The 21561-nt window shown below is 42.0% G+C and overlaps 1 protein-coding gene across 1 annotated transcript in view; it reads left to right on the top strand.

Moving 5' to 3' along the window:
* The first annotated feature begins 6506 nt into the window (after positions 1 to 6506).
* Positions 6507 to 21561, top strand: part of heatr1 (HEAT repeat containing 1) — a 78743-nt gene continuing 63688 nt past the window's right edge. The window contains exons 1-6 of the mRNA XM_060939483.1: positions 6507 to 6591; positions 6901 to 7062; positions 13205 to 13421; positions 13516 to 13657; positions 15722 to 15823; positions 15921 to 16067. Coding sequence (XP_060795466.1) covers positions 6921 to 7062; positions 13205 to 13421; positions 13516 to 13657; positions 15722 to 15823; positions 15921 to 16067 — 750 coding nt within the window. The 5' untranslated portion in view covers positions 6507 to 6591; positions 6901 to 6920. The remainder of the gene's footprint in view (positions 6592 to 6900; positions 7063 to 13204; positions 13422 to 13515; positions 13658 to 15721; positions 15824 to 15920; positions 16068 to 21561) is intronic.

Below are 21561 nucleotides of genomic sequence, written 5' to 3'. Positions count from 1 at the left end.
TTCCATTTATGAGGGAAAAGAACATACACCCTCCCGACATTCAATGCTTGTAAAACACAATTGCAAATTGGTAGAATGAGTTAATCATCTCATGCAAGATTTGCAATTAATCAAATATTATTATTATTATTATTATTATTATTATTATTATTAATGAATTACTACAGTTCTGAACTTCAACTTTTAAAAGTCTGGACTCTTTTGGTGGAACACAATGGAGCAAAATATTGTGACCTTCTAATGTTGACTTGAAGTTGGCATTGGGTTTTTGTCCCCACCACTGTTAATACCAAACCTACACCCTTGCTCCAGAGGCTTGTACAGTGGCCACTATATATGATGAGCGCATTGCTTTGTGTGCTTCCTTTCTTACCCTGACACACCCATCGCTTTGGAATAGGGTAAATCAAGACTCATCAGATCACGTCACCTTTTTCCATTGTTCCAGAATCCAATCTTTAAGCTCCCTAGCAAACTGAACCCTTTTCTTCTGATTAGTCTCACTAACAATTGGTTTTCTTATGGCCACACAGCTGTTTAGTCCCAATCCTGTGAGTTCTCATCGCATTGTGCATGAGGAAGTGTTCTTACTTTCACTATTAAACATAATTGTGAGTTCTACAGACCATGTGATGTAAAAATATGTGAATAATGCACAATATATTTCCATCTACTGGATCTCTTCCACTGTGTTACTTATTTCATTCATTGGGCTCAACAGCTCTGATGTCTAAAGCTTTTCTGAAAGAATTTCTGCAGTAAAAAGTTTGATAAAAATACAATTCTATAGCTCCTGTAATCATCATTACACACCCTGTCCATGGAATCCCATGTTTAACTAACAATAAATGTCTCATTTAATAATAATAATAATAATAATAATAATAATAATAATAATAATAATAATAATAATCTACACTTTTATGTATAGCTACACAAAAATATCGGAAGGTTTTTTTTTTTCCAAAACAAGGTTTTATGAAAATCTGTTTAAAATAATGGACATTTTAGCTGATTTTATCAGGAGAAATTTGCTGTTAATATGCAGAGAATATATATCTTGAGTGGCTTGAAAGTGTGAGACAGAAGCTGAAAACTTTGCTAACTCTTACAGACCTTTACTCTTTAATACTTTTAGGTTTTACTGAGGCAGAAAATGCAACTTGAGCACCTTTAATAATTTATTCTGCAACATAAGTCTGGCCATGTGGTGCAAGGACAACAATCTCCACCTGAACGTGGAGAAGACGAAGGAGATTGTTGTGGACTTCAGGAGAGAGCACACCCAGCATGCTCCACTATCTATCGACGGTGCTGCAGTGGAGAGGGTGAGCAGCACCAAGTTTCTGGGTATGCACATCTCTGAAGACCTGTCCTGGAGCAACAACACTGCATCACTGGCCAAAAAAGCCCAACAGCGTCTGTACTTCCTCCACAAACTGAGGAGAGCAAGAGTCCCGGCCCCCATCATGCACACATTCTACAGAGGCACCATCGAGAACATCCTGACCAGCTGCATCACCGTGTGGTACAGTGCCTGCACCGTGTCCTGCTGCAAGGCCCTGCAGCGCATCGTGAGAGCAGCTGAGAGGATCGTTGGTGTCTCTCTCTCTCTCCTCTAATGGATATTTATAACTCCTGCCTCACCCGCAAAGCCATCAGGATTGCAGGTGACCCCACCCACCCATCTCACAGCCTCTTCAGTCTGCTGCCGTCGGGGAGGAGACTGCGGAGTCTCCGGGCCAAAACCAGCAGGCTCAAGAACAGTTTCTTTCACCAGGCGGTCAGGAGGCTGAACTCCCTCCCTGTTCTGCCCCTCCTCCCCCCTCTGGCTCCTGCTACAGATTCTGCTCGCACACACCCCTTCCCCCCCCCCCCCCCCCCCCCCGTCAGCATCTGACATGTCACCCTCACAGCCCCCCCCCCCCCCCCCCCCCCCCCCCCCAACACACACACACACACACACACATATACATACATACTCTCAACGTTCATTAACACACTGAACTCAGGGACTGCACATTTCACTTTGCCTCGCTCATTTGCACTATTCCGCACTACCTCACCTTAACAGCCATTAGTTTATTGTTTATACTGCTTATTTCATGTTTACCTGCTATACCTCAAGTGCCCTTAACTGTTTATTTGCACCAATTTACGTGTGTGTGTGTTTTAGTCTATGTCTAGTTCTTATCTAGAGTGTTTATACTGTTTATATCGTTTGAGTGTTTAGTCTATGTTTAGTTCTTATCTAGAGTGTTTATTCTGCTTATATTGTTTGTTTTTTCAATTATTCTATTTTTATTTATTGCATTGCCTGTTTGCACCGTGGGTCAGAGAGGACTGAAACTTCATCTGTGCTGTATGTCAAGCATGTATAGCATATTTGACAATAAAGTTGACTTGACTTGACTGAAAAACATTGAAAATATTCTTAAGATTTCATCGTGTAACATCACCACAAGATGGCAGTGTGGTTATGTTAATGCTTCTGAGAATGGCCCTCAGATGTTTTAACGTGTACTGTTTTAATTCAGATATGAATTCTCTACTTTTTATTTTATTTTATTTTTGTCTAGCTTCTGCTTTCTGTTTAAGCTTTGTACAGATTTCACAAAAGGATTTGTGATTATACAAGCATGCAAACACACACACACACACACACACACATACACAATGTCTCTGCATTCCTTCTCTACAGCTTCCCCTACACCCACAAGCATCACAAACCCAGAATGCTTTCAGGATATATTCAGACTTAAAGCAACTACAACATGGCTACTCAAACTATCAAATTACAGTAGTAAGATGAAATGTATTTGGTCTTCACATACAAAATAAAATAATATACGTTGTTAGTCATCTCACAAAATTAGATGCTGACATATGCTTTTTACAAGAAACACACCCAACAAACTCAGTTCTACAACACATGCTTACCACTGTAATATACATTATCACGAATTTAACCAAATATTCTCAACAATTTACAACAGCCAAAAGAGAGGTATCTCAATATTAATCAACAAAAAATACCATTAACTCACAACAGCTCAAATATTGACCCACAAGGAAAATACAGTATTATTAATGCAACAATTGAGACAAATTTAACATTTGCTAACATATATGGCCCCAGCACAGATGACCCAGCTTTCTTTCAAAATTTCTTCTCTCCACTACAAATAATAATATTGTTGGTGATTTTAACACGGCAATAGATCCAATAATTGATTGTTCACACATTTCAGCTACTTCATACACCTGACACTCCACAGAAATAATAAAACAATACATGACCAACTACGGACTTGGTAATAGCTTTAGCAGTATAGCAGAAGCAGTGTAGCTTTAGCAGTATGTTTCAGGTCACTGTCCTGCTGGAATGTGAACCTTTGTTCCAGTCTCAAAACTCTGACTGATTCAAACAGGTTTTCCTTCAGAATTGCCCTGTATTTAGTGCCATCCATCTTTCCTTCAATCCTGACCAGCTTTCCTGGCCCTGTACTGTAGATGAAAAACATCTGCACAGCATGATGCTGCCACCGCCATGCTTCACTGTAGGAATGGTATTGTCAGGGTGATGGGAAGTGTTGGGTTTGTGCCACACATGGTATTTCCTATGATGGCCAAAATTTTCAATTTTAGTCTCATCTGACCAAAGAATCTTCTTCCATGTGTTTGGGGAGTCTGCCACATGCTGTTGAGCAAACTCCAAATGTGTTTTCTTTAAGCAATGTTTTTTTTTCTTCTGGCCAGTCTTCCATAAAGCCCTGCTCTGTGGAGTGTACAGCTTAAAGTGGTCCTATGTACAGAAATTCCCATCTCCGCTGTGGATCTTTGCAGCGCATTCAGTGTTATCTTTGGTGTCTTTGTTGCATCTCGGATTAATGCACTCCTTGCCTGGTCTGTGAGTTTTGGTGGGTGGCCTTCTCTTTATAGGTTTGTAGTGGTGCCATATTCTTTCCATTTTGCTATAATGGATTTAATGGTGCTCCATGGGATATTCAAAGTTTGGGATATTTTTTATGACCCAACCCTGAGCTATACTTCTCCACAACTTTGTCTCTGACCTGTTTGGTGTGCTCCTTGGTTTTCATGTTGCTTGCTTAGTAGTGTTGCAGAGTCAGGGTCCTTCCAGACCAGGGTGATTTATACAGACATCATGTGACAGATCGTGTGACACTTTGATTGCACACTGGTGGATCTTAATCAACTAATTATGTGACTTATGAAGTGAATTGGTTGGACCAGCTCTTATTTAGGGGTTTCATATGAAAGGGGGTGAATACCTATGCATACTCCATATTTCTGTTTTTCAGCTCTCCTGGTATGAGAAAGTGAATTGGCTAACAGCAAGTGACCCACATCAACAACAGTAAATAGGCTACTTTAGTAACATGTCATGGATGGACCAAAAATATAGAATCTATTTAAAATGTTTATGCTGAGTATATTATATTGGAATATATATTTTTCTGGATATGACTTAAACACAGCTCCAATTTGGAAAACATTTTTAAACAAAAACACAGCCGAGAACATTTCACACTACAGACCTGGATTAAAAGTGAAGGGTTATCAAAACTGTCAATAAAACATTTCTCAGTCAAAATAAGTAAAATATAGGGAAAGTGTCATTGAATGAAATGTGTGGCACCCAGCTCTGTTTGGCTCCCCAAGGTCAGTGCTTGTGCCTATTCCAGAACACTCTGCTGTTACTGCTGAGGTTCCTGACAAAGAGCTGCTTTCAATAATGATCAATTTTTAAACATGCCACAATTTTAAAATATAAAATGTTAAAATATACCCCCCAACACCACCATCATGTATATTGGACAGTAGGCTAATGGGCCAAAAGAACCTGCTATTTCACAGTGTGTGACCCTGCTAACAATCAGCCAGATCAGAGGCAAGAGTATGGGCAAAATTGATGTGTTTTTTCTTTTAAAATCTGGAAATATTGTAACCGACCAGCCTCCCCTGTTTGAAAGACTACCAGCCGCCACTGCTATGAAACAGCTTTGAAAGTGGATGTTTTTTCTTTTCTAAAATGTGATGTTTTTTTCGCAGGTGACACTGAGACAGCCTATCAGTAATCACTAGGGTCACATCACATCCATAGACTGTATAAAATTAAGTTCAATGATTTCTCAGCAGCATTATTTGAACACAATCAGTTGATGGCAGAATGGAAGGAGGCGGTTCTTCTGGGGAACGCACGCACCCGTGGCCATACCTGGAACTCATGTTTCAGTTTTTTTGAAAGGATTAAAGATTCATTTCGTTTTAAATGTTTGCCTAAAATGAACCACATCACGGCCTACAAAAATTCACCATCCAACCTGCAGAAGCATCTTAAGGTATACAAATGTTTCACTCCAAGAGAAAGCTTGCAATGAAGTTGTCTGTGTTTTTAAGATAAGATACCCTTTTATTATCCCACAAGGGGAAATTTACATTGTTACAGCAGCAAAAGAGCAGCAAAATATAGAAAGAAAAAAAATAAAGCAGTGAAGGAGTAGTGCAAAAAGTACTAAGTATATAGTGGTTAGCGCTGTTGCCTCACAGCAAGAAGGTCCGGGTTCGAGCCCCGTGGCCGGCAAGGGCCTTTCTGTGCGGAGTTTGCATGTTCTCCCCGTGTCCATGTGGGTTTCCTCCGGGTGTTCCGGTTTCCCCCACAGTCCAAAGACATGCAGGTTAGGTTAACTGGTGACTCTAAATTGAGCGTAGGTGTGAATGTGAGTGTGAATGGTTGTCTGTGTCTATGTGTCAGCCCTGTGATGACCTGGCGACTTGTCCAGGGTGTACCCCGCCTTTCGCCCGTAGTCAGCTGGGATAGGCTCCAGCTTGCCTGCAACCCTGTAGAACAGGATAAAGCGGCTAGAGATAATGAGATGAGAATGAACATAGTGTTTACTAATGTAAACTAATGTAAAATCATAATAATACACACTTATTACACAATAACACATTAATTAACAATTACCACTGTTCAAAATGAATAGCTCCAACATTACAAATGCAGTAGTAGGTCTTGTTTAGTTAAAAATATAACGTAAATATTTGTGTCAGTGGTTGTAAATGTGTAGATATCATAGTTTATTGGGTCAGCTTCTGTTAAAACATTGCATAAGTCTAGTCTTGTCTAGTCTAGTCTTCTTGTCTAGTTAAGTCTAGTCTAAATGCGGAATAAACGTGGAAACACTGTCGTTCAAGTCAGGTGCCTCTGTCAGCTCTGGGGGCTAAGCACCCCCAAAGACCAGATGCTACAATCGCCCCTGTAGTGGACAGAGTTCAGCATCCTGACAGCCTGGTGGATGAAGCTGTTTAGCAGTCTTGTGGAGCGGGCCTGGAGGCTCCGGTACCTTTTCCCTGAGGGCAGGAAGCTGAAGAGTGAGTGTGAAGGGTGGGAGGTGTCGCCAGCGATGCTGATGGCTCTGCGGGTGAGACAGGAATGATAGCTGTCAAGGCACTCTAATGGCAGCGGACTCTATTCCTCTAGAGGGAGCTCGAGGGAACCGCTGCTCTTACTGTAACACAGTAGAAGAAGTTTATGCTTCAGCAGCACATGTGAGACCTTAAAGGGAGGTAAGTTTGTGGTTTTTTTTCCTGTTACCAATTGAATGCCAAAAAAAAACCGAGCTGTTTTTACTTAGACCTGTGTTGTTCATTTTGATAGCTAACGAAGAACACAAAGAGACAGCATGAATAACCCTGGCTGTATGTTTTGTGTATAACGTGCAGGCCAACAAGGCCCACAGAACACACACAGCTGGACATGTGTGGTCTAACGAGGAGATTTATCGTGTTACATTTTGGTCCCATCAACACTTGTAGTGTAGCAATGCTCATCGTAGTTGTACACATATATTTAAATCAAGCCTTTATGTGTTTTAGATCTACAGAAAGTAGTTGGGATGACGTCATTAGCACACCAGTTGAAGCGGCTCGCTTTGCCGCAAAGTGACCCGAGTCTGCTGAGCCGGAGGGAGGTCGCTTCTGTGCTCTTCAGTCCTCAAGATGCTGCCAGCATGGACAGGAGCACTATCTATGCCTTGGGTATGAACACAGACGCACACAATAGGATATTGTGTCGTTCCCCCCCCCGAACTTGATACATGGAGTTTGGAATCTCATCTCATTATCTCTAGCCGCTTTATCCTGTTCTACAGGGTCGCAGGCAAGCTGGAGCCTATCCCAGCTGACTACGGGCGAAAGGCGGGGTACACCCTGGACAAGTCGCCAGGTCATCACAGGGCTGACACATAGACACAGACAACCATTCACACTCACATTCACACCTACGGTCAATTTAGAGTCGCCAGTTAACCTAACCTGCATGTCTTTGGACTGTGGGGGAAACCGGAGCACCCGGAGGAAACCCACGCGGACACGGGGAGAACATGCAAACTCCACACAGAAAGGCCCTCGCCGGCCACGGGGCTCGAACCCGGACCTTCTTGCTGTGAGGCGACAGCGCTAACCACTACACCACCATGCCGCCCGGAGTTTGGAATATGACAAAAATATGAATGTCCTTGTTGTTGATTTATTCAATATAAAAATGATCTTGTACATAATATATAAAATACAAGTACAAAAAACATTAAAATATTGGGATGACACAGGAAAGTGTAAACACTTATTTCCATTGTGGTCCCTAAAAAAAAAAAAAACCTGACAATATCAAAGAACAACATAATGTAAACTTAACAATAGAAAAATAGACTAATAAACAATTAACAGGTTATATAAGTATAAAAAAAATAAATACAACAATATCATAAAAAAACAAAAATGGTGGTATACAATCGAAAAAAACCTCATCAGTAAAAAATAAAAACACTAGATTCCTGATTGCTAAGATTTTGGAATAAAAATTGTTTGACTAGACGTTTAAACTGAGACTTGCTGATAGCACCTTGAATATGACTAGGTAATTCATTCCATAACAAAATACTAGAATAACTAAATGAAGATTTACCATGAGACTTAACAACTGGTACTTGGAAGGACATGGCACTAGATCTTGTATTGATAGAGTGTCGGTTACGTGTTAGTTCAAAAGAATGGGAAAGATAATTTGGAGCATTAACAATATTGTAAACTAAATTATATTTTAACTGATTAACACGTAACTCAACCGGTAACATACCAACTAGTCCAAATTCGTGAGCACCAATATGTGTTCTGGCCGGTACATTTAAAAGATATCGAATAATTTTATTCTGAGTACACTGTAACTGAGTTTTATATTTCTTGGTTAGCCCAGTGTACCAGGATGTGCTGGCATAGTCAAAATGACATTGGATCAGTGCCAATACAAGCAATTTCTTGGTTTTCAAATCAGCGTTCCTTGCTTGTCTATATAGACCCTTTTCACTCACGTGACCTTCGTAAACGCGACTGCCATTTTGGACATGAAGAAATAACGGTTTATGGCACAGACCCTTTCGGTTCTCGCTCATCTAGCTGCTACAATGACTGTTTAGACTGCAACAGTAATACCTAACACACATTTAAGTATCCGTCGTAAAGACGTGAAACTCGTCGAGTGATGAGTGTGTTCATTGATAAGCTAACACAATCTAAGGCCCTGTCCACATGGCAACGGATTCAGGTGACTCCGATACAGTTGCTTATCGTTTAGGCCTGGCGTCCACACGGCACCGGCGTTTTGGGTGCCCAAAACGTAATCTTTTTGAGAACGGGTTCCAGAGTGGAAAGATCTGGCAACGTTGCCGTTATGAAGTCGTCTGGATGAGTAGAACGGATTTGTTTACGATGACGTCACAACCACATGACTGTGAGTGCTTCACGCCGGGTAGAAGTGTAACGAATATCACCAGGAAAAAGCCTTACAGAGCACTAGTGAGAGTGAAACACGAGCTTGGATATTATTATTATTATTATTATTATTATTATGTTCAGTGTTAGTTCACAGTAGTAATGCAAGAAGCAGAATAGTGACAGTGAAGCAAAAACATGCAGTTGTACAAACACTGCAGCTCTACAGCAAAATATTCATTTATGAAATGGTCTGATTCTTAACACCAGTAGTGCCAATGATCTTCTCATTGCGATGCGAGTTGTCAACAAATCCTATAACTTGGTTCATGAAACACGCTTACAAAATATTTTCACTATGAATATTTATTGTGTAATGGTGCAATCCCGCCAGCAAAAATAGGGAAAAAAAGGAGCGATCTCATCTCTTCAGATGTTGATTTAAGTCCGACAATACATTCCTCAAAAAGGGCGTAGAGGAGCAAATTAATCCAATTTATTCCGGACCATTAAAGACGCCGCCTTCCGCGTAGAATCATACGTCATCCTCGCCGCCATATTGGAGAGGTCAAAGCGGAGAATAAAGATTAGCTGCGTTTAAATGTACCAACAGGTTTACCGTCCAAACGAGATCATATGGGATTACCTTTCACAGGTGAGAAACAACAAATTAATTCCATCAACGTGTAGCATTCACTTTATTCCGGACCATTAAAGACGCCGCCTTCCGCGTAGAATCATGCGTCATCCTCGCCGCCATTTTGGAAAGGTCAAAGCGGAGAATAAAGATTAGCTGCGTTTAACTGTACCAACAGGTTTTCTGTCCAAACGAGATCACATGGGATTACCTTTCACAGGTGAGACTGGAAAAATACTTTTCATTGTATTTGGTCATTATAATGTAATTTTACGAACAGATTTTCCTGACTTTGTGGCTAATATGAAGTCTTGCGCATAATAGTTTATGCGCCTGCGTCGTTACTTCTTCTATTGTTCTGGTGTCTCCGAAGGGACCGTCTTACAGCGCCCCTAGAGGTGTGGCATGTGTATTGCATCGTTTTCAGCAAGCGTTGCGTTGCCATATGGACCTGATATTTTACTGATCGTTGCCCATTTGGACGCAATATATTTTTAAATAACATCTCGTTGCCGTTGTCGTGTGGATGTAGCCTAAAAGTAGACATACCATCACACTGCCCTGGCGCTGTGTACAGTTTACCTTCTATGGTTTGTGCACTCACTATTTGCCATTACTTTCTCCAACCCAGTGTTCAAACTATGCCGATATTTTCGGGGGGTCCCTTTTTTTCCCTGGGGGGGGGTGCTTGCGCTTGTCTCGGAGCGCGGATCTCCAAACACATGAGAAGCCTATCTTATGCACATATCACGCGGACTCCACACCTCCACACACGCATCGCGTCTGAAGTCATAACTCATCAGGGGAAATCGTGTCCGCATTGGCATGTTCAAAAAACAACCTCGCGTGAACAATGATACCACACGCAAGAAAAAAAAACCAGTCAGGCTACTCAACACATCTGATCCACAGCAGCACCAAAGCATCACGCTGGAAATCATGTCAACAACCAATCTTCCATTTCAACACGCGTCAACAAACAAATGGCACCACAAACATGAACGAATCGGTCAGGCTACCGATTCCAAACCCACAGCAGACGAATAATTAAATGCATCTTACCTTAAAGCAGAATCAACCACAAAGGAAGCCTGTTGGCACACTTCCTTTCTACTAGTTTGTGTCCCCAACCTGGCAGCAGCAGTCGTTGTCATATCGGTTTATTTTATCTTTGATGTAAACACAACACTTCAGATATGCAAATGCTTCCCGTTACACACAATTGCTATGTCAATAAACATCATTTTGCCAATATTTTAGAGACCATCCATCTTCTTCGTCGGTCAGCATCTGTCGGGATCCGATAAAATGATAAATCTTGCCTTGTGTGTTGATGGTTACTACATCCAGATGCACAACAATATAATGGCATGATGGAAGTCTTGCTGAAAGTAAAAACTTTCTTTGATGGCTATATTCCTTTCGATGCTTCGCTGTCGTTCCTCGTTGTTGGCTGTGGTAGACTACTGGTAGTACATGTCCAAAATGGCGGCCGCGTTTGTTGTGACATCACGTGAAAAGGGTCCATAGGAATTTCAGTTTGGTGCTTGGCACTGAATATTAACATCACTGTAGAAAACTAGCTATTTGAGTCGAATAAAACCCTTGATTTGTTCCCTGGGAATCTCAGATCCTTCATCTAATTTTAATCTAATTTACATAATGTATTTTTAAGATTTTAATTTGAGATTTGTATTTACAGTATATTGCAAAAATATTTACAGCCCCCTTTTGTGTGTGTTTGTCTTGTTTTGTGGCATTACAAGCTGGAATTAAAATGGATTTTTAAAATTTATTTATTGGGGAGGGGGGGGGGGGGGGGGGGGGTTTAGCACCATTTGATTTACACAACATGCCTACCACTTTAAAGGTGCAAATTATTATTTTTATTTTTTTATGATGATGACAAACAATAAGATGAAAAAACAAATCTGGAGTGTGCATAGGTATACCCCCCCCCCCCCCCCCCCCCCCCCAAGTCAGTACTTTGTAGAGCCACCATTTGCTGCAATTACAGCTGCAAGTCTCTTGGGGTATGTTTTGATTAGCTTAGCACATCTAGCCCCTGGGATTTTTGCCCATTCCTCAAGGCAAAACTGTTCCAACTCCTTCAAGTTAGATGGGTTGCGTTGGTGTACAGAGATCTTCAAGTTATGCCACAGATTCTCAATTGGATTGAGGTCTGGGCTTTGATTAGGCCATTCCAAGACATTTAAATGTTTCCCTTTAAACCGCTCCAGTGTAGCTTTAGCAGTATGTTTAGGGTCATTGTCCTGCTGGAGCATGAACCTTCGTCCCACTCTCAAACCTCTGGCCGACTCAAACAGGTTTTCCTCCAGAATTTCCCTGTATTTAGTGCCATCCATTTTTCCTTCAATCTTAATCAGCTTTCCTGGCCCTGAAGATGAAAAACATCCCCACAGCATGATGCTGCCACCACCATGCTTCACTGTAGGAATGGTGTTCTCAGGGTGGTGGGAAGTATTGGGTTTGTGCCACACATGGCATTTCTCATGATGGCAAAAACGTTCAATTTTAGTCTCATCTGACCAGAGAATCTTCCATGTGTTTGGGGAGTCTCCCACATGCTGTTGGGCAAATTCCAAATGTGTTTTCTTAAGCAATGGCTTTTTTTCTGGCCACTCTCCTGTAAAGCCCTGCTCTATGGAGTGTATGCCTTAAAGTGGTCCTATGGACAGATACTCCCATCTCCGCTGTGGATCTTTGCAGTGCCTTCAGTGTTTTCTTTGGTGTCTTTGTTGCATCTCGGATTAATGCACTCCTTGCCCAGTCTGTGAGTTATGGTGGGCGGCCTTCTCTTGTCGGGTTTGTAGTGGTCCATATTCTTTCCATTTTGCTATAACAGATTTAATGGTGCTCTGTGGGATATTCCAAGTGTGGGATATTTTTATTACCTGATCCTGATCTATACTTCTCCACAACTTTGTCTCTGACCTGTTTGGAGGCTCCTTGGTTTTCATGTTGCTTGCTTAGTAGTGTTGCAGAGTCAGGGTCCTTCCAGACCAGGTGGATTTATGCAGACACTTGTGACACTTTGATTGCACACAGATGGCTCTTAATCAACTAATTATGTGACTTATGAAGTGAATTGGTTGTATCAGGTTTTATTTAGGGGTTTCATACAAAAGGGTGTAAGTACCTATGCACACTCCAGATTTCTGTTATTTATTTATTTATTTATTTTTTAATCTTATTGTTTGTGGCACAAAAGATGCACCTTTAAAGCTGTTGGCATGTTGTGTAAATTGAGTGGTGCTAACCCCCCAAAAATCCATTTTAATCCCAGCTTGTAATCCGACAAAGCAGGACAAACACTAAGGGGGATGAATACTTTTGCAAGACATTGTAGGGTTCTACTTGGTTTTTTATTAGCTCCGAACTGTTACCTGTATTTTCGTTATATATTCAAAGACTAATCTTACCCCAGCCAAGTTCAAAATAGAAAAACACTGGCAGAAAACAGATAAATTTCTTAAATACAATGTAGAAAATGAATTTTATGGAATGTAAGAGATTCTAAGATATGAAATGCATCTTCAGATACTTTTGTCAGCTTCCAAGCTCCATATCGGTGCATTTCTCACATACTACAAAGCATGACGCAAAGCATGTCCACAAACGCACACTATGGAATGTGATGCAGCTCACATAAATGCTCTACCATACATGATTCCTGGATTGCTTAAATAATTGTCAAAAATACTGTATTCTGCTGTATTGTGGTTTCTTGCTAAAGTCTATCTGTCCATTGTGCAGGTTGCACAGGGCTTGATGAGCTGCTTGGAATTGAGCCAGCATTCGAAGAGTTTCAGGAAACCCTCTTTAGCCAGGCTTCCTTAAGGCTTGAGCGTAGTGTGCAGTCCAAGGAGGTAAACCAGAAACTAGACAAGGACATCTCACTGTTCCTCATTCGTCTATCCCCATACTTCCTGCTCAAGCCTGCGCTGAAGTGTCTGGAATGGCTTGTACACAGGTACACTGCTGTTGGTTATCACGTTTGAACACACATCTTGGCAGACACTCGGCAGGTGTACGCTGATTGTTTTTCTTTTATGACTGTATTTCAGGTTCCACATTCACTTGTACAATCAGGACAGTCTGATTGCATGCGTGTTGCCATATCATGAGACTAAAGTGTTTGTACGAGTCATTCAGCTTTTTAAGATCGAGGATCCCACACACAGGTGGCACTGGCTGCATGCACTTCAGGTAAACGTTTTAAATCAGTATGAGTTGAGGGGGGTGTTTGTTTCGTACATACATGAAAATCCCTCACCTTTCATCAAAATTCGCCGTTTTGAAACCAAAATGGGTGACTTGCGTGAATCGTGTAGATCCGATGAGAAAAAAAATTGGGGGGGGGGTTGATATTGACCCAAAGGGCAAGGAGGTTGCTTTGCACCCATAGACAGTTCGTGCCGGTTTGCGCCTCCTCCTCCTGCTTTGATATTGACGCCATAGCGACGAGTACATCTCGCTGCGAAGGGCAAGCAGTATCATTTTGCGCCTCTTCTCCTGCTGCATGCACTTCAGGTAAACGTTTTAAATCAGTATGAGTTGAGGGGGGTGTTTGTTTCGTACATACATGAAAATCCCTCACCTTTCAGCAAAATTCGCCGTTTTGAAACCAAAATGGGTGACTTGCGTGAATCGTGTAGATCCGATGAGAAAAAAAATTGGGGGGGGGGTTTGATATTGACCCAAAGGGCAAGGAGGTTGCTTCGCACCCATAGACAGTTCGTGCCGGTTTGCGCCTCCTCCTCCTGCTTTGATATTGACGCCATAGCGACGAGTACATCTCGCTGCGAAGGGCAAGCAGTATCATTTTGCGCCTCTTCTCCTGCTGGCCAGAGCGTGCACACATCAGTCAGAGTGCAGACCAGACCACAAGAAGCTGGAAGCTGGATTGAGTCATCGGACTGAATTTCCTACTTTTTTCAAACTTTCCTGATTGCTATCAAAACAAACAAAACTTCCGGCTTGATTACGTCAGCATTCGAAAGAGGGCGCGCGCGTCTTTTGACAATCCCCGTGTCCGAAATTGCTCGCTACTCACTATATAGGGCACTGTATAGTGGAGACGCCATTTTGTAGTGCTGTCCGTGCTGAAAGAAATCAAATTAAAAGTCTCAAATTTGATTTAATAAAAGACAGCAGCAAAGAAGAAAGTATTCAGCCTTGATTTAAAAAGAACTGAAAGCTGCAGGTACTTCCATATCTTGGCAGGCTGAGTGGTATGCTGGGGCACCTCTTGCCAGCAGACCAGGCTATCCAGAGGGAACTTGTGCGGTTCAGTGTTGACCTGACCATCCCCAGCTTCAAGGAGGGAGAGAGCATCGTGGAGTGGTGGGGTCATGTCTTCGACAAACCAGACAAGTACCCCTCCCTGGGTGCACTGGTTAAGTGTTGCCTCTCCATCTTTCATGGACCTAGAGTCGAGTCCTCATTTAGTCTGATGAATGATGTAATTGATCAAAGGAGTGGCAATATGAATGTGGAAACATTTAATGCAATACAGACGGTCAAGTACACGCTGATGTTCAGGGGGAAGACAGCTATGCAGCTCTTTAGAAGGGAGGACGTGAAGTTTGGGGAAGTGGACAGAACATTGTGCAAGAACATTAACTCTGCAGCAGCCACATACAAACACCAGCAGAGGGTGAACAAGGAGGAAAAGCAGCAGAGCAAGTATGGCTCTCAAGCAAATTGCAGTGCTCAGCAGGCCCAGAAACAGACTGCTGAAGGAGAGAAGCGGGCAAGGCTGAAACATGTGGCAACTCGGCGAAAGTGGGCCAGGGAGACACTGGTGGTCCAGGCAAATAAAAGGAAAAAAAGATCACTATTCCTTGTGTGTTCTCCACTTTCTTCGTTCTATTATTCGCATTTTTTTCCAGGTCATAATTTCACTATAACTACATGTATTTGTATTTGTACTGTATGTCCTTGTGCAAATGTCAGTACAGTATACTTAGTAAGGAGGCTATAATATTTATTCTGGAGGAGGCCCCCCCCCCAAACAAAATAAAACAACACCAGAGGCCACGTCACCACTCGCGCACCCTTCTCACCTTTTTCACCCCTGACCCGTTTTAATGCCTGTTTGTAAAATGCCCGTCACGTTTCAAAGATATGTCGAAAATGTGAGCCACAACTCTTCACTCTTCCATAGCAATAAATAAGGGAAAGCAAGAGAATCTTTGCCTCATTGCAGATGTGGCATCCGATATTTCCACCACGAACAAATCAAATTTTCTCTCTCTCTCTGCTCCATAGAAACCTGGAGTTCCTTTGGCAAGAGGGACTCTCCTGACTCACTGTTATAAAGATCTGAGTTTTATGGATTTCATCTGCACTCTGGTGAAAAAGTCAGTCGAGGTAAACCATCTTTAACCAAGGCTAATTTGTTGTGCTGTCTTACAGAGATATGTGCTGTTATAGTGTGATTAATAGGGCAACATGACTGTTCTTTTAGGCCTATTCACGGTTTGTTCATGAAGGAAAATGTGCGCAGCTGCGAGTGATTTTTTCTTTCTATTCGGCAACCATTGTTCCTGCTCTGGAGGCAGTGGAGAAAGTCACAGATTCCATCCTAGCCAAGGTGCTTCCATATTTACAACTGGTGAGTCGAAATCATTCTTCAGCTAACAATCTTAATACACTGACTATGAACTTCACAAATCTTGACACACTTCTCAAAGCTTAATAACATTTACAATAACAATAGTGATTCATATTTGTCTGGAGAATATTTTATTAAACACCTTGTACACTCCTCCTTGCACTTATTCTTAGGATTGTGCTTATTGTCTCACCTCTTCAGTTAATCCTCAGGTTTTCAGTGGCATTCAAAACCTGAAACTGAGATGCAAAAGATTGATTTAGCATCCTGTAACCATTTCTTTGTTCATTTGGGTGCATGATTAAGTTGTTGAAAGTTCTATCAATCTCCTCATAGAAGAAACTATGTTTTGGCTAAATTCCTGTCAGGTTTTTACTTGTTCCAGACCTTTATAACATCTTTATTATAGCCCTGATAGTGCACAATTTAACCAGAGTTCACCCTGGGTTCTGAAAAATATTCTTTTTTTTTTTCCCTTGAAAAATCAAGTCAAAGTAGTGTTCACTTTTTGTCTTATTTTTTCTTCTCTTTGTCTGTATTTTTCCTTAGTTACTGACTTATCAAAGTGGACTCGATACAAGTTTATTCCACAGGGTGGCCGCGGGTCCTTAAAAAGTCTTAAATTTAATTTTCCTAAAATAAGGCCATTAAAAAGTCTTAAATTGTCTTAAATTTCAAACCCCGTGGTCTTAAATTTTCAATCTTAAATTTATGGAGATTTTACTCAGTCATATCGTTAAAATGTGGTACACTTTGGATGGGGAAAAAGTTTAATCGTTTTTGATGCTCACAATTATACCGCACAGGCTCCGAATCTACTGGTTGCTAGACACACGCGTGCTTGACAACCACTCAGTGCCTGATCTGTTGATGGAGGGTAGTCCGAGCCACAATGGGTAAATGTAAATTTAATGATAACTGGCTGCAAGATGCAAAATACTCGTGGTGGCTGAAAGCTGTACCCAAAGATGCCAACAAGGCATACTGTGTAGCATGCTGTAAGACTTTTAAGCTGGGCACAATGGGGATAAGAGCGGTGGACTCTCGTATGAAGAGCGCCAAGCACGTTGCTTTTGCTAAAGGCCGCGAGCATCAGCCTCAAATATCCGACTTCAGCGCTGCCACCACTAACGGTCGTGGAGAAGAGGATAGATCTGCGAGATGTAAGGGAATATTGTGTGTGTGTGTGAGAGAGAATATATTCTATTGCATGCATGTGAGAGAATAGTATTGTTTGTGTGTGGGTATCGTTCCAAGTGTTTTAAGAAGTGCAAGTGAGCGTACCTTTCAAGTGAGTGAGCCGAAGTTTCAGGTGTATGTGCATTCACATTGTTTAACTGTTGTTTTCTGCATTGTTGTTTGACCAAAGATGGAATTGAACAATTCTGCTTACAATGCGACTCCCCAAGCAGAGAAAATAATAATTTAAAAAAAACTGTTGCATTGGGTTCTGTGTGACTTCATTCACATTTTCAGTGTTACATTGGATTCAAACGTTGTGACTGCATTCTGATTGTCACATAGTTACAAGTTTATCCTTATATTGTGTTCTGAGTGAGTGAATGCCTGTCAAGGAAAATAAATGAAGTACTTCTACTAGAATAGTGTTTTCTGGTGAATGTTTACAAGAACAATAAGTTACATTAAATTTTTTATATATATATATATATATAAAATGTTTTTGGGGTTTTTTTTCCTCAGAAGAGTACGTTTTTGCGTGACTTTAGATTTGGTCTGAATTTTTTTTGGAACATGGTATGAAAAAGTCTTAAAAAGTCTTAAATTTAACTTGGACAAACCTGTAGACACCCTGAGTCCAGCCAAACTGGCACAATTCAAATCTTTGTACAGATACAGCTAGGCCTCTCCATTACATATAAAATGTGGGTTCCACTCCAACCTCAAATAAGAGAGACTTGATTTTGGGCAGCCTGTGCACCATCAAGCTAAAATTAACCTCTGTAGTTTGGTCTTAAGATTATTTTAGCATGGGATTATTTAAAAGAGGCATTCAGACTTCCTTTACCGTTTACTTCAACAGAAAACTTACAATTGAACAGAGCAGAGAAGAATCTTGGAACAACTAACAGTGAAGGAATTTGATTTTCCTGTCGATTTATGGCCCTTTTCCACTACCCTTTTTCAGCTCACTTCAGCTCGCTTCAGCTCACTTCAGCCCGACACGGCTCGCGTTTCGACTACCAAAAACCGGCACGACTCAGCTCGTTTCAGCCCTGCTTAGCCCCTAAAACTCGCACCGTTTTGGAGTGGGGCTGAAGCGAGCCAAACCGTGCCGACTGAGGCTGGAGGCGTGAGCAGACACTCCCCTGTGCACTGATTGGTGAGGAGGAGTGTCCTCACATACCCACACACGCCCCGCGAGCGCGCTGGGATCTGTAAACACTGCAAACCCGGAAGGAGAATAATTACGAATTACGAGAATTTCTGAAGCCTTATGCGCCTCGCCTCATCTATACGCTCTTGCCAGTATCTGTTGGCGTTGTCACCGACAACAAGCCACAGCACAGCACCAAGACCAGCAACACTAACGACTCCATGTCCTCCATGTTTATTGTTTACTATCCGGGTCGTGAGACTACCGCTTAAAAGATCACTGAATCAGTGACATACAGAGCATCGTGGACGAGTTCGCGGAGCGCAAGGCTCGCCGTATGCCCTTCAAATAATGCGCGCAGTAGGCTATTGATGTTTTATTATGAGCCATGTACAGTATGTCGCCTAATGTTTTTTTGTTTCTGAGTTACATGTTCGTTTGAAGGACTTAATGTACAAAATAACATAGTTGCACCCCGTAGTGTTGAAATTGGTAAACACAGTGCATTCAGTGAGGTTTGCACCGCCCTCCTTTTATTTCTGACTCTTCCTGTCACCGTTGCAACCTCTGAGCGCTCATTCGTATGCCCTTCAAATAATGTGCGCAGTATAGGCTATTGATGTTTTATTATGAGCCATGTACAGTATCCTAATGTTTTTTGTTTCTGAGTTACATGTTCGTTTGAAGGACTTGATGTACTAAATAACATAGTTGCACCCGGTAGTGTTGAAATTGGTAAACACCGCAGTTGCGGATATTTTGTAGCCTAAAATGATGTTATGATAAGCTTTAATAAAGGGTCCGGTCATTTGCCCCGCCCCCGGCCCGGCTCTGACTTGTTCCGCCACTGTCACTGATGTCACTGTTTGCGCTGCTTAACGACATCACGTGACGTCCACCCACTTTCACTAACTCCACCCAATGTGTCCACCCACTTCCAGCCAGCACGGTTCAGCGCGGTTGTAGTCGAAATGCAACTCCAACAGCCCCGCTCAGCTCGACTCGGCACGGCACGACTCAGCCGCGTTTGTAGTGGAAAAGCGGCATTACAAACCAAACACAGAATGACACAGCGTTTTTCATCATACGTTAGCCACGGGAACTCAACACGCTAAACCCCCCAAAACGTGGCTTGCTTCAGTTGCTTACCGGCAGATAGCACTTTCACTTTGGCGGTTTTTTTTTTTACCGACCCCGTATTACTGACACTGTCCAATGTGCTAGGGGACAGTAGGGCCTCAGAGTGTGCCTCCCACATGACTGTTTCAGCCCTTAAATCATCTTCAGTGCTTGATGAGGCCCGCCCAAAAAAACTTTGTCAGCTGAGACCCCGTCCACACGTAGCCGGGTATCTGCTAAATCGAAGATATTTTTCTACGTTTTGGCCTGTCATCCACATGAAAACACATCAAAAACGAATATTTAAAAAAACTCCGGGCAAAGTGAAGATTTTTGAAAACTCCGTGTATGCCTTTTCGTGTAGACAGAGATAACCGGAGGTTTGCGTTTTAGAACGTCACAATCTGCGCCAAAAAAATGACAACAAATCTGCCCTGACGTCAAACGTGCGACCTTTGTTTACTGCAGAAGCCAGATTAAGCATGGACTTAAGCTAGCCGCACACCATGGCGATCCACGCGGTACCGAACCGACCCATTTCAGAGCCGACTCCCGACAGGGCACGCACATATCCCCCGACTGTTGACGAGTGCAGTCGCGATTGAAGCGACACGTGACAACTTAATAGCTTTGTGATTGGCTATTGGATATAGTTACTGTTAAATCCAACACTTGAAGATGCTACAGGCTGAATTACAAATGACACAACACGGAATATGTAGCGCACTATCTAGGCTGCATGAGCTATTATTTCCAACCTTAAATAGTGCACTTATATAGGGGAGTTAAAGCGATTTGGAATTCAGCCACACAACTTGAGCAGAGTGGCTTTCCAGCCCACTGTGTCTATGGATAAAGCTTCAGTCTATGGAATTACAGTATATACCTGCATTAGGTGCTACCAACACGTATTTCTCGCGCTAGAAATTGTGTTTAATGATGTCACGTGTTATATGCGAAAGATATGATTGGCTATTGCTAGCGACTCTCGCCGATCAGTCTGCCTCCCGATTAGTTTTTCGAATCGGCTGTGAGATGAGTCGGTACCATCGAAAACTAGTCTTTACGCCTGACTCGCGACTTCAGTTGGCTCGGTACGCTGAAAATCGGCGTAGTGTGCGGCTAGGTAAAGAGTAATGGATCGGAGGAGTGCCTTGAAAGCGTTAATTATTGTGCAGGTGCTATTTACATGTTTAACTTTAGAAGCCCAACTACTGCTCCAAGAGCACAGGCGATGTGATTAGGGGGTAAGATTTGGGGAAATAGCCATCTACAGGTTTGGAATGTTTATGAATGTGATTGAAAACGCAGATGTTAGGTTATGTGTGGAAGGGATTTTTTTCGAAGACGAGGTGGTGTGGATAAAACATTTTTATAAACGGAGGGGGGGAAAATGTTCAGTTTTAAAAATACCCGGCTACGTGTGTACATGGCATAAGACTGTGCCATTGTTTGGCTCACGCAGAGATAATTACACCACCACGCCAGGCCGATTAAGATGCACTGCAGTTGGTCAAAAGCTTGGCGTTCGGGGGCGTCGTGGCTCAGGTAGATAAGGCGCCATACCATAAATCCAGGGACCCGGGTTCGATTCCGGCCCGAGGTCATTTCCCGATCCCTCCCCATCTCTCTCTCCCGCTCATTTCCTGTCTCTACACTGTCCTATCCAATAAAGGTGAAAAAAGCCCAAAAAAATCTTTAAAAAAAAAAAGCTTGGCGCTCATTTGGTCATTATGTGCAGTCGATTTTTACTGGTCACAAGTAGTTGATGTACACAATAGTTGACTTGTACAGGTCAACAACTACTATGGTGATGGATGACATAATGGTTGACTGATTTTACATGTGTGTAACTTCATATTTATACTATAAGAAAGCAGAAATTGCTAAATGGAACAGTAGAGTTTCCGGAGACTGAAAGCAATTGATTAAAAAAATTTTAAATAATAAATATTAAATAATTTAAAAGTATTCTTCTCCAAAAAGTATAAATTTGCTTGCATATATATTTAAATATTCTTGAGGGATGATTATTATTAT

The sequence above is a fragment of the Neoarius graeffei genome, chromosome 14, assembly GCF_027579695.1.
Source record: "Neoarius graeffei isolate fNeoGra1 chromosome 14, fNeoGra1.pri, whole genome shotgun sequence".
NCBI lineage: Eukaryota > Metazoa > Chordata > Actinopteri > Siluriformes > Ariidae > Neoarius > Neoarius graeffei.
The sequence above is the reverse complement of the archived record's forward strand: the minus strand, read 5'-3'. Positions and strand labels throughout refer to the sequence as shown.